We start from the raw sequence: 13044 nt of genomic DNA on the forward strand, positions 1-13044 counted from the left end.
CATTTGGATGACTTTACAAGCAGCTGGGCAATATTTGGCGCAGGTTGGCCACTTCTCAAGTTATTGTTATATAAGCTGTCCTTGCTGTGGAAAATATTCCAGCCTCGTCTTGTGGTGGGATCAACTTTTTGTTCATTCTAAAACCACCTGTTAAGCAGGATCTTAAGGATACATCTCTATGAGTGTTAGTTCTCCAATAAAAAAAAAAAAATTCATATTTTAAATCGTTTGTAATTTACTACAAATATACATTATTACTATAATGAAAATTGACAAATTCAAGAGGTCATCAATCTATATTAAACTTTTAAGAACTAAAGAATCAGAACCCAGAAATCAAAATTGAGTATTTGTTATGATTAGATAATAGATTATAGATAAGAAATGAGATTACGCTACTATATTGAGAAAATCAGGGATTCACAACTCATATGTACGAGTCCCAAGTCCAAAACTTTCTCATAGTATAGCCACAGTAAGCCACTACAGTGGTGGACAGATGCAAATCATTTAAGCAATAAACTTTTGTATTTTTGTTGTAAAACCAGTATTCTGTTGTTGGAACTTTGGAAGGAACCTTGTAAACTTGTTATTGTCCCGAAGGCAGACTTGAAAGTATCAACAACAACGTCAACATGGCCCAGTCTACGACTTCTTTGCGATTACAAGTTTTACGAAATCATTTATTACACTATCGTCATACAAAGTTATTGCAACAGGAGGATTACTTAAAGGTAAGGTGATCGTGAATCACATTTTTTGTAGTAGTTAAAGTAGCTGCCAAGTAGAAATAAGAGTATTATTGTATAAAATCCTTTTGGAGAAAAATGTGTCCCTGGTGTACTTAAAGTGTTTTGAACGTTTTTGATGAGGTTAACTATCGCACGATATTTTCCTGTGGTTTTCTATGTGAGATCTACTACAGGGGTTTCCCAAAGCTAACAGCCTCAAAATCATGAGTTTTTTTTTTTTCAATAAGTTAAAGTTTATTTGAAGTTCAGAAAGTAACTAAGGGGAAGAGGAGTAAGAGGCTTAATACTATACCCTAAACTTACCCAGTAAAATTATAGAACAGTTCATTAAAGTGTTTATAGAAAACAAGACCTATTCATATGTAGTTTGTGGTGTTTTACCTTCTTTGATAATGATTTCTAACGGAAACCCATAGTTTTGAGTTATGGTGGATCAACTACCATTACTGAAAAGCTAAGGCTGTATGCTAGGTATCGTCATTAATATCGTTAGAAGACTTTTAGGGGTGTATGTAGGATAGCGGCCACCTGCATGTATTATTATGTCAAACAGAATACGGCAGTGTAAGGGGGGTCGCAGGGGGTGTTATCGGCCCCCCCCCCCATTAGGTAAGTACCGTCACGGCTTGTAGGTTAGGTTAAAGGGGGAAAGTTTAGGTTAGTTGATGTCCATTTTTAATGAACGCTTGAGGAACTGGCCGCTGATATACAAAGCCTCCGACCTTGAAATATAATATTTCTAATTGTATGGTATTTGAAATTAACTTTTTTAAACATTGTTTCCTTCAGTCATCATCTAAGGAAAACAGTTATAATAAAAACAAATAGTTTCCATAATTAAAACCGAGTAACAGTGATAAAACACTCAGTCAAAACACTGGACCTTTCGTTTGCCAGGACTTGCAGACGCATAGAAAATTTGATTTTTCAATATTAATCTTACCCGATAATCATGTAGCTGTCAACTCTGTTGCCGACAGAAATCTACGGTCGGGATACGCCAGCGATCGCTATACAGGTGGGGGTGAACACAACAGCGCCATCTGTGGTCAGGTACTCCAGTACTTCTTGTCAACACCACCTCAATTTTTCCTCTGTCGTGCCTCCGGCTAGACCTACATGGATACGCTGTTGATTCTGGAGTTATTGCTCACGATTTGGTGATGTATTTGCTCTAGAGTTTAGCCTTCGCTATTCAGGAAGCTTTATCATTAGCTTAGCAAGTTTTTGGAATTAATTTGATTTAATTTTTTATTTAATTTTGGTACGAAGAGAGTATGAACTCTCTTTCACTTTTAAATGGCCGACCCTTCCCTTAGACGGAAGTGTTGGTGTCGAAGAGAGTATAGACTCTCTTTCTTAATTTTGCTTAACAAAAGTTATAGATTTATTTTATATCTCTCCGCCTTTTATAGGCCTCTTCGATTAACTTCCTTTTATTATAAACTTATTAAAATTAATTTTTATTTTTCAATATTAAACTTACCCGATAATCATGTAGCTGTCAACTCCGTTGCCCGACAGAATTCTACGGGAGGGATACGCCAGCTATCACTATACTAGAAGGGGGTGTACTCACCAGCGCCACCTGTGGCCAGGTACTGCAGTACTTCTTGTTGACACCACCTCACTTTTTCCTCTGTCGTGCTTCCGGCAAGACATTCTGGGATACGCTTATGATCTTGGAGTATTGTTCACGTCTTTTGGTGAAGTATTTCTCTCAGATTTCGGCTGTCGCTATACTGGAAAACTTCTATATTAGCTTAGATAGCTTTTATTTAGTTCTGATTAATGGTTAACGATCTTTTTGCTTGATTTGGAATCCCCACATGGCTAACTCTTTGATTCAAGATGTCTGACATTTCACAAGCCCCACCCCATAGACGATGTAGGTCTTGTAATAGGCGTATTCCGAAGGCCTCGGTAGATCCTCACACCGCTTGTTCTGACTGTAGGGAAAGACCCTGTCAGTTGGAAGATCGATGTGAGGAATGCGCCGGACTTTCGGAACTTGAATTTGTCCGATTCTTGAAATATTCAACCAAGTTAGAGAGAGAGAGAGTTAGGAGGAGTTCTTCTCGCTCTTCACTTTTTTCCTCACCTCATGATCCCCTACCTTTTCCTCCCCCTGTAGTGGCTACCCCCGAACCTACTATTTGCCATCAACCTGATATGTCTGTTGTTTTGCGTGCCATTCAGGCTTTAGGTGACAAAGTGGAATCGGTGGTTAGTGATCATAAGTCTCTTATGGCCGAATTCAAGGAACTTAAGGTCAAAAGTGCAGTGGGAGGTAATAGTGCCAGTGCTGTGACAAGTGCTAGTGTCAGTGCAGTGCCAAGTGCTAGTGTCAGTGTCAGTGTGGTGCGTGAGGGTACTTCTGTGCGTGCCAGTCGTCCTCCCAGTCCGGGACCTCTTGCAAGCTCCCAAGCCCAGGGGAGAAGCAATGTCGAAGGGCAAAAGGGTTCGGCAGGCCTTGATCGGCGCACAGAAGTATCCTCGATGGTTGCGGGCGTGTCTTACGGAGACCGTCACTCCCACCCGCAGACGATTGAGCCCGTCTTTTACTCGTCTGCTGAAGTATTGTCAGGGAGAAAACGCTGGACTCAGGTCTCAAGACCTCTCAAACGCAAAGTCCAGACCTCAAGAGCTCTACAACCTGGCTGCAGTCATTGGATTAGCTCTGACTCTCCGCAGTCTTCAGGTGACTGCACACCTCCTAAGAGGGGTAAGGTGCTGCCGCAACAGACCTCATCTTCTGTTAAGGCTTTGCCTCAGCAGACCTTAGTGTCTGCCGACCCCAAGTTGACTTTACTGCAGTCCATGCAGTCACAGCTTGGGGTCTTAATGCGTGAGTGTCAGGCTGAGAAGGTTACACCTCCTCCTGCGATCGCTCCGCCTAACCGCAGTCCAGTCTGCCAGGCGTACGATGTTGAGGCTCCTCAGGATACCTTACCGCGTTCTGAGTTGCCAGTTTCCAGCGGTGTGCAGCAACCTCCGCCTTCCTTAAGGCAACCTCAGCAATGGGAACAGGAAGCTTATGCCTTACTTCCTCCGCTTCCGCTTGCGGTTCCACCAGTGAGGCAACACTCTCTTGAGGCAGACACCTCAGCTCTCGCTGCAGCGACCTTCCTCAAGGCGAGAGCCTCAACACGTTAGCCTTGCGCCTCAGGAACCTCAACTCGCGAGACAAGAACTGCGTTCTGCGCAGCCGCTACCTCAACTCTCGCAGCTCACACCTCAGGAACCTCAACTCGTTCCTCAGGAACCTCAACTCGTTCCTCAGGAACCTGCTACTGCGCATCCGCAACCCTTACAGCAAGCGCAACTCTTGAGTCAAGACACTCATGCCAGGAGTCAGCCTCCTCAACCCATGCGCCTACCTTCCGCTACTCTTTTTGACCAGCCTTTGCAGCCTGAACCTCAGGTTTTAACTCATCAACAGAGACTTGAGGATGAAACCACAAGCGTTTTTGCACCCGCTTGTTCAGATTCTGCTGTTCAGCATACCACTGTTCCATTACCTCTCACTTCGCTACACTCTGGTGATGAGGTTTCTGATGAAGAAGCTGCGCACCTGGATCCCTCATCAGACGTGGAAGAATCCAAGTCTTCTCCTCCACCTATTGACTTTCGTAAGGTCCTGGCTCTTTTCAGAGAGGTATACCGGACCATTTTGTCTCTGCTACCCCCCGCTCTCCGCCATCTGAGTTTTCGCTGGGCATGCAGCCTGTCAAGTCAACATATACTAAGCTCGTCTTTGCAAGGTCCTCTAAGAGAGCTTTAAGAATTTTAGGAGAGTGGTTGCAGTCTAAGCAGCAACTAGGGAAGACTTCCTTTATGTTCCCACCGACTAAGCTCACTTCTAAAGCGGGCGTATGGTATGCCACAGGAGAGGAACCAGGCTTGGGAGTACCTGCCTCTGCCCAGGCTGACTTCTCAAGTTTGGTCGACTCTCCTCGTAGAACAGCAATGAGGCGCTCTAAGGTTTGCTGGACCTTCTCCGATCTAGACCACTTACTAAAGGGTGTATTTCGTGCCTTTGAGATGTTCAATTTTCTAGACTGGTGCCTGGGGGCCCTTAGCAAGAAGACCTCCCCTGCGGACAAAGACTCGGCCATGCTTTTAATGTCCTGCATGGATAAAGCTATTAGGGATGGATCTGGCGAGCTTGCTTCAATGTTTGTGTCAGGAGTTCTTAAGAAAAGGGAGCAACTTTGTACCTTCCTTTCTTCCAGCATCACACCTTGTCAAAGGTCTCAACTCCTTTTCGCTCCGCTTTCTAAGTTCTTGTTTCCCGAAGAACTTATCAAGGACTTGTCTGCGGCCATGATTCAGAAAGACACTCATGATCTTGTGGCCTCTTCAGCTCGTAAGACTAAGGTTGCTCCCTCAGTCCCCAGGACTTACCGCACCCCAGTGGCTGATCCGCCTGCTACGAGGTTTATTCCGCCCTTTCGTGGTAGAGCCCCCAGCCGAGGAAGCTCCCGTCCAGACTCTTCCAGGAGCAAGTCTAGGAAAGGTTCCAAGACTTCTAAAGGCAAACACTGACTCTCCTCCTCTCCAGACAGCAGTAGGAGCCAGACTCAAGATCTTCTGGCAAGCTTGGGAAAAGAGAGGTGCAGACGCCCAGTCTGTCAGGTGGCTGAGGGAGGGTTACAGGATACCATTCTGCCGCAAACCCCCTCTGACCACTTCTCCCATCAACCTCTCTCCCAACTACAAGGAAAAGGACAAGAGGCTAGCGTTGCACCAGGAGGTGTCGCTCCTGTTACAGAAGAAGGCAGTGGTTATAGTCCGGGACCATCAATCCCCGGGCTTCTACAACCGTCTCTTTCTGGTGGCCAAGAAGACAGGAGGTTGGAGACCGGTGCTGGACGTCAGCGCGCTCAATGCTTATGTCACCAAGCAGACGTTCACTATGGAGACGACGAAGTCGGTCCTAGCAGCGGTCAGGCAGGAGGACTGGATGGTCTCGTTGGATCTGAAAGACGCATACTTTCACGTTCCTATTCATCCAGACTCCCAACCTTTCCTGAGATTCGTTTTTGGAAAGGTTGTGTACCAATTCCAAGCCCTGTGTTTTGGCCTAAGCACAGCTCCTATGGTGTTTACGCTTCTGATGAGGAATATTGCAAAATTCCTCCACTTATCCGACATCAGAGCCTCCCTTTACTTAGACGACTGGCTGTTGAGAGCCTCCACGAGTCGTCGCTGTCTGGAGAGTCTCAACTGGACTTTGGACTTGATCAAGGAACTGGGTCTGTTAGTCAACTTCGAAAAGTCCCAGCTCATTCCCTCCCAATCCATTGTTTACCTGGGAATGGAGATTCGGAGTCAGGATTTTCGGGCTTTTCCATCGGCCCCAAGGATAAGCCAAGCCCTAGATTGCATCCTGAGCATGCTGAAGAGGAGCAGTTGCTCGGTGAGACAGTGGATGAGTCTCACAGGGACCCTGTCATCGTTAGCCCTGTTCGTCGAGTTAGGGAGACTCCACCTCCGCCCTCTTCAATTCCATCTAGCAGCTCATTGGGACAAGGATTTGACGCTCGAAGCAGTCTCTATCCCGGTCACCAAAGAGATGAAGACCACTCTCTTGTGGTGGAAGACCAACCTCCTTCTCAAGGAGGGCCTATCGTTAGCGATTCAGACCCCCAATCTTCATCTCTTCTCGGATGCATCAGACTCGGGCTGGGGCGCGACCTTGAACGGACAGGAATGCTCGGGAACGTGGAACAAGGAACAGGTAACGCTCCACATCAACTGCAAGGAGCTCCTGGCAGTTCATTTGGCCCTATTGAACTTCAAGTCCCTCCTGCTAGGCAAGGTGGTGGAGGTGAACTCCGACAACACCACAGCCTTGGCTTACATCTCCAAGCAGGGAGGGACCCATTCGAGGAACCTGTACGAGATCGCAAGGGACCTCCTCATTTGGTCAAGAAGTCTAAACCTCACCCTAGTAACGAGGTTCATTCAGGGCAACATGAACGTCTCAGCAGATCGCCTAAGCAGAAAAGATCAGGTCATCCCCACGGAATGGACCCTTCACAAGAGCGTGTGCAACAGAATTTGGACCTTGTGGGGTCAGCCTACAATAGATCTGTTTGCCACCTCCATGACCAAGAGACTTCCTTTGTACTGTTCCCCAGTTCCAGACCCAGCAGCAGTTCATGTGGATGCTTTTCTGCTGAATTGGTCCCATCTCGACCTTTACGCATTCCCACCGTTCAAGATCATCAACAGAGTCATTCAAAAGTTCATCTCGCACGAAGGGACACGGCTGACGCTGGTTGCTCCCCTTTGGCCTGCAAGAGAATGGTTCACAGAGGTACTACAATGGCTGGTCGACGTCCCCAGGACTCTTCCTCTAAGAGTGGACCTTCTACGTCAACCTCACGTAGACAAGTTGCACCCAAACCTCCACGCTCTTCGGCTGACTGCCTTCAGACTGTCGAAAGATTCGCTAGAGCTAGAGGCTTTTCGAAGGAGGCAGCCAGTGCGATTGCCAGAGCAAGGAGGGTATCCACTCGTAGAGTCTACCAATCCAAGTGGGAAGTCTTCCAGAACTGGTGTAGAGCCAATGCAGTTTCATCTACCAATACCTCTGTAACCCAAATAGCTGACTTCCTATTACATCTAAGGAATGAGAGATCCCTTTCGGCTCCTACGATTAAAGGGTACAGGAGTATGTTGGCTTCAGTTCTCCGCCACAGAGGTTTGGACCTTTCTTCCAACAAGGACCTTCAAGACATCCTTAAGTCTTTTGAGACTTCTAAAGAACGTCGTTTACCCACTCCAGGCTGGAATCTAGACGTAGTCTTAAGGTTCCTTATGTCGCCTAGGTTCGAACCTCTCCAGTCAGCTTCCTTCAAGGACCTTACCCTCAAGACTCTTTTCCTCGTCTGCCTTGCAACAGCTAAAAGAGTCAGTGAGGTTCATGCCTTCAGCAAGAACATTGGGTTCACATCCGAATCTGCAACATGTTCTTTACAGCTCGGATTTTTAGCTAAGAATGAACTTCCTTCACGTCCTTGGCCTAGATCGTTTGAAATTCCTAGCCTTTCCAACATGGTAGGTAACGAGCTAGAAAGAGTTCTTTGCCCTGTCAGAGCTCTGAAATATTATCTTAATAGGTCAAAACCTATACGAGGACAGTAAGAAGCCTTATGGTGTGCAATCAAGAAACCTTCGATGCCCATGTCCAAAAACGGGGTTTCGTATTATTTAAGGCTTCTGATTAGAGAAGCCCATTCTCACATGAAGGAGGAAGACCTTGCTTTGCTGAAGGTAAGGACCCACGAAGTGAGAGCCGTAGCCACTTCGATGGCCTTTAATAAGAACCGTTCTCTGCAGAGCATAATGGATGCAACTTATTGGAGGAGCAAGTCAGTGTTTGCATCATTTTATCTTAAAGATGTCCAGTCTCTTTACGAGAACTGCTACACCCTGGGACCATTCGTAGCAGCGAGTGCAGTAGTAGGTGAGGGCTCAGCCACTACATTCCCTTAATCCCATAACCTTTTTAACCTTTCTCTTGAATGCTTTTATTGTTGTTTTTATGGTTGTTACGGTAGGCTAAGAAGCCTTCCGCATCCTTTTGATTTGGCGGGTGGTCAATTCATTCTTGAGAAGCGCCTGGGTTAGAGGTTGTGTAGAGGTCCTTTAGTAGGGGTTGCAGCCCTATATACTTTAGCACCTTAGAGTTGATTCAGCCTCCTAAGAGGAACGCTGCGCTCAGTAAGGAAGACGAACTTAATAAAGGCAGAGTAACGGTTCAAGTCGACTTCCTTACCAGGTACTTATTATTTCATTGTTATTCTGAAATAACTGATTATATGAAATACGGGATACTTAGCTATCCTTTAGTCATGTACACTGGTTTTCACCCACCCCCCTGGGTGTGAATCAGCTACATGATTATCGGGTAAGTTTAATATTGAAAAATGTTATTTTCATTAGTAAAATAAATTTTTGATTATACTTACCCGATAATCATGATTTAATTGACCCGCCCTTCCTCCCCATAGAGAACCAGTGGACCGAGGAAAAAGTGAGGTGGTGTCAACAAGAAGTACTGCAGTACCTGGCCACAGGTGGCGCTGGTGAGTACACCCCCTTCTAGTATAGTGATAGCTGGCGTATCCCTCCCGTAGAATTCTGTCGGGCAACGGAGTTGACAGCTACATGATTATCGGGTAAGTATATTCAAAAATTTATTTTACTAATGAAAATAACATTTTTGTTTATATTCGACCTTTCCTAATAGTAGGCGGTCTTTTCTTGGAACTGAAGTTAATTAACATTGAGCCCGTCATTTCGTTTTTACCTGTTAACATATTATGCTATTTTAATGTTTTTGAAAGAATCTCTTTGATAGTCTCGTACTGTTTTCAAAGTTGAACTAACGTTTTGTTTTGTCTCTGCAGTTGTTGACGTTCAGAACGTTCAACTTGCGCTCTATCGTTACGATAGAGAGAGAGTATTCACGGTGTCACGTTGCAGTAAGAGTAAACCGATTCTAGCGTTTTGTTCATTCTTTCTTAGCTTAAATGGTTTTAATTCTAATAAAGGAACTTTTTATTTGGGAAATCTTTCAGTTTTTTCCTTTAACAATAATATGTTTTAACGATATATATAATTGGGCTCATCTCTCAGGTTCTAAGTCAAGAGAGAGAGAGAGAGAGATAGAGACGGAGGGAGAGAGAGGAGGATAAACGTTTCGTTCAAGCGGGTAACGTTGTTATCGTTTTTGCTCTTCTCCCTAGTCTCTTTAGGGGAAGAAGGTAAACGTTTCTAGAGTTTTATTCTTGTTCCCAGGCTTTATGCGGTGAGAGATTTTAAACGTAGTTTATTTGATCTAGTGTTTAGTCTCTTTTACAGCCACTGAATTATTTTTCTTTCATTATGTTTTTCTGTTACATTGTAATACTGTTTTCGCAATTACTAACTTTTAATGAAGGATAGAATTGCGTGTTTCAGGTACAAACCACTTAAAGTTTCGAGTTCAGTGAAATAAGTGCAAACAGAAAATCAAAAGTGATAAAGTGATAAGCGCAAAGTGTTACAGTGTTGCGTTCGAGGGTTCGTCTGTTCGTGCCAGTTGTTCGCCTAGTCTGGGACCTCTTACAAGCTCCCAAGCCCAGGGGAGAAGTAACGTCGAAGGACTTATGGGTTCATCAGGCCTTGATCGACGAACAGACGTTTCCCTCCGTGGTTTCGGGTGTAACCAACTCACGTAGCCGACGTGATTACCCCACCCACACAAAAACGAGAGAGCCCATTTATTCCTCGTCTGCGGAAGAGGTTTCTCTCAGAAACCATGGACCAATCTTGCAGCTTTTAAGTGCAAGTCGGTCCCTTCCGCGCAAGTCCAACTCCTAGGTGGAGCCATTAACACTGGGTCAGTTCGGACTTGCTGCAGTACGACAACTGCACACCTCCCAGAGAGGCAAGGTGTTACCGCAACAGGCAGTAACTCCGTCTGTTGCTGCACCAGCTGTTTTAGACCCTCAGTCTCAACGGACAGTAGCTCCGTTTGTTGTTGTCTTTCTTAGACTCTAGTGGTCTATGCTGCAGACAATGCAGTCTCAGCTTGCGGTGTTGAGGCAGGAGTTTCAGGCAGAGAAGGTTAGCACACCTCCTCCTGCGAGCGCTCCTCCACCTCTGCGCAGTCCACCCTGCCAGACGTATGATGTTGAGGCTTCTCCTGCCTCATGCGTTGCGGCAACCTCCTCCATCCTTGAGGCAGCAGCCTCATGCGTTGCAGCAACCTCCACCATCCTTGAGGCAGCAGCCTCAGGCTATGCGGCAACCGCCTCAACTCTTGAGGCAAGAGCCTCAACTCTTGAGGCAAGAACCTCAACTCTTGAGGCAAGAGCCTCAACTCTTGAGGCAAGAGCCTCAACTCTTGAGGCAAGAGCCTCAACTCTTGAGGCAGGAGCCTCAACTCTTGAGGCAAGAACCTCAACTCTTGGGGCAAGAGCCTCAACTCTTGAGGCAAGAGCCTCAACTCTTGAGGCAAGAACCTCAACTCTTGAGGCAAGAACCTCAACTCTTGAGGCAAGAGCCTCAACTCTTGAGGCAAGAGCCTCTCTCTGCGCAGCTACCTCCTCAACCCTTGAGGCAGACGCAACTCTTGAGGCAGGAACCTCATGCTATGCGGCAACCTCCTCTAACCATGAAGCAGGAGTCTCATACTATGAGGAGCCTCATGCTATGCGGCATCCTCCTCAAACCATGAGGCAGGAGCCTCATGCTATGCGGCATCCTCCTCAACCCATGAGGCAGGAGCCTCATGCTATGAGGAGCCTCATGCTATGCGGCATCCTCCTCAACCCATGAGGCAGGGACCTCATGCTATGAGGAGCCTCATGCTATGCGGCATCCTCCTCAACCCATGAGGCAGGAGCCTCATGCTATGCGGCAACCTCCTCTACCCATGAGGCAGGAGCCTCATGCTATGCGGCATCCTCCTCAACCCATGAGGCAGGAGCCTCATGCTACGCGGCATCCTCCTCAACCCATGAGGCAGGAGTCTCATGCTATGAGGAGCCTCATGCTATGCGGCATCCTCCTCTAACCATGAGGCAGGAGCCTCATGCTATGCGGCAACCGCCTCAACCCATGAGGCAGGAGCCTCATACTATGCGGTATCCTCCTCAACGCATGCGGCATGAGCCTCATCCCTTGCAGCATGAGCCTCATCCCATGCAGCATGAGCCTCATACCATGCAGCATGAGCCTCATCCCATGCAGCATGAGCCTCATCCCATGCAGCATAAGCCGCACGCCATGCAACATGCTCTGCTTACCTTACAGCATGCTCTACATACAGCATGCTCTGCATACAGCATGCTCTGCATACCTTACCGCATGCTCCTCAGTCACACATCTTTGGTTGTTGCCAATTCACTAGACTGTCAAGCAGTTTCATAACGTTGCCTTCTAGTCTGCTGCTTTTGCACCAGTGAAACCCTCACTGAGAGAACTTAGCTTTTCTCGGATATGGTTCCTGTAGATGAGAAAGTGCTATTCTCCCTCCTTCTGATATTCCCTTGAGGACTCTGTCATTTGGAGAGGAGTCTTTAGCTGCTTAGCCCCCTATGGACTTTTATTTAAGCATAACATGCTTCCAGGGAGGGTAATGGTTCCACTTCAGTCGCTAACCCCGTCTGTTACCACACCTGCTCCCATAGACCTTGAGCTTTGTTGCAAGACATGCAGTCCAAGCTTAGTCCTTGTTAGAGGATTTTTTTTTTTTGTTTACAGAGTCAGTGTGTCACTGGGAAGACGTTCAACAACCAGCAGAAGTGACTTGTTGTGACGCAGTGCGGCAACCTCAGCAACCCGATAAGGAGTTGTCTGTACGACCCAGACAGTCTAGACAGCTTCGGGTTGTCGCTGTACTTCCTCGCTTCCCCATGGTTGACAGTTCACAGACTGTGCAGCAGTACCATGATCTTGTGTCCGGCTCCGTCAGACGACTAGCTTTTAAGAGCTCCCACAAGTCGTCCCTGTCTGGAGATTCTCAGATGGACTATGGATCTGACCAAGGAACTGGGCCTCCTGGTCAATTTTGAGGAGTCCCAGCTCGTCCCATCCCAGACCATTGTCTACCTGGGTATGGATCTTCAGAGTCGAGCTTTTCGGGCTTTTCCGTCGGCCCCAAGGATCTACTAAGCCCTAGAATGCATCCAGAGCATGCTGAGAAGGAACCGATGCTCAGTCAGGTAGTGGATGAGTCTAACAGGGACACTTTCATCGCTGGCCCTGTTCATCGAGTTAGGGAGACGCCACCTCCTCCCCCTTCAGTATCATCTAGCGGCTCACTGGATAAAGGACATGACGCTAGAGACGGTCTCAGTTCCTGTTTCCGAAGAGAGGAGGTCTACTCTCACGTGGTGAAAGAACAGCTTTCTTCTCAAGGAAGTCTACCTTTGGCTGTTCAGAAACCCGACCGCCGTCTCTTCTCTGACGCATCAGACACGGGCTGGGGTGCGACTTTGGACGGACAGGAATGCTCGGGAACATGGAATCAGGAGCTAAGGACACTTCACATCTATTGCAAGGAGCTGTTGGCGGTCCCTCCAGCTTAACAAGGTGGTGGAGGTGGACTCTGACAACACCACAGCCTTGGCTTACATCTCCAAGCAGGGAGGGACTCATTCGTGGAAGTTGTTCTAGATCGCAAGGGACCTCCTCATCTGGTCAAGAGATCGAAAGCTCACGCTGGTAACGAGGTTCATTCAGGGCGATATGAATGTCATGGCAGATCGCCTTAGCCGGAAGGGTCAGG

At 47.0% G+C, this 13044-nt stretch overlaps 1 protein-coding gene across 1 annotated transcript in view; it reads left to right on the forward strand.

Moving 5' to 3' along the window:
- The first annotated feature begins 228 nt into the window (after positions 1 to 228).
- The window catches only part of LOC137623637 (malate synthase-like), a 177630-nt gene continuing 164814 nt past the window's right edge, over positions 229 to 13044 (forward strand). Inside the window, exon 1 of the mRNA XM_068354470.1 lies at positions 229 to 734. Coding sequence (XP_068210571.1) covers positions 636 to 734 — 99 coding nt within the window. The 5' untranslated portion in view covers positions 229 to 635. The remainder of the gene's footprint in view (positions 735 to 13044) is intronic.

The sequence above is a fragment of the Palaemon carinicauda genome, chromosome 30 (genome assembly GCF_036898095.1).
Source record: "Palaemon carinicauda isolate YSFRI2023 chromosome 30, ASM3689809v2, whole genome shotgun sequence".
NCBI lineage: Eukaryota > Metazoa > Arthropoda > Malacostraca > Decapoda > Palaemonidae > Palaemon > Palaemon carinicauda.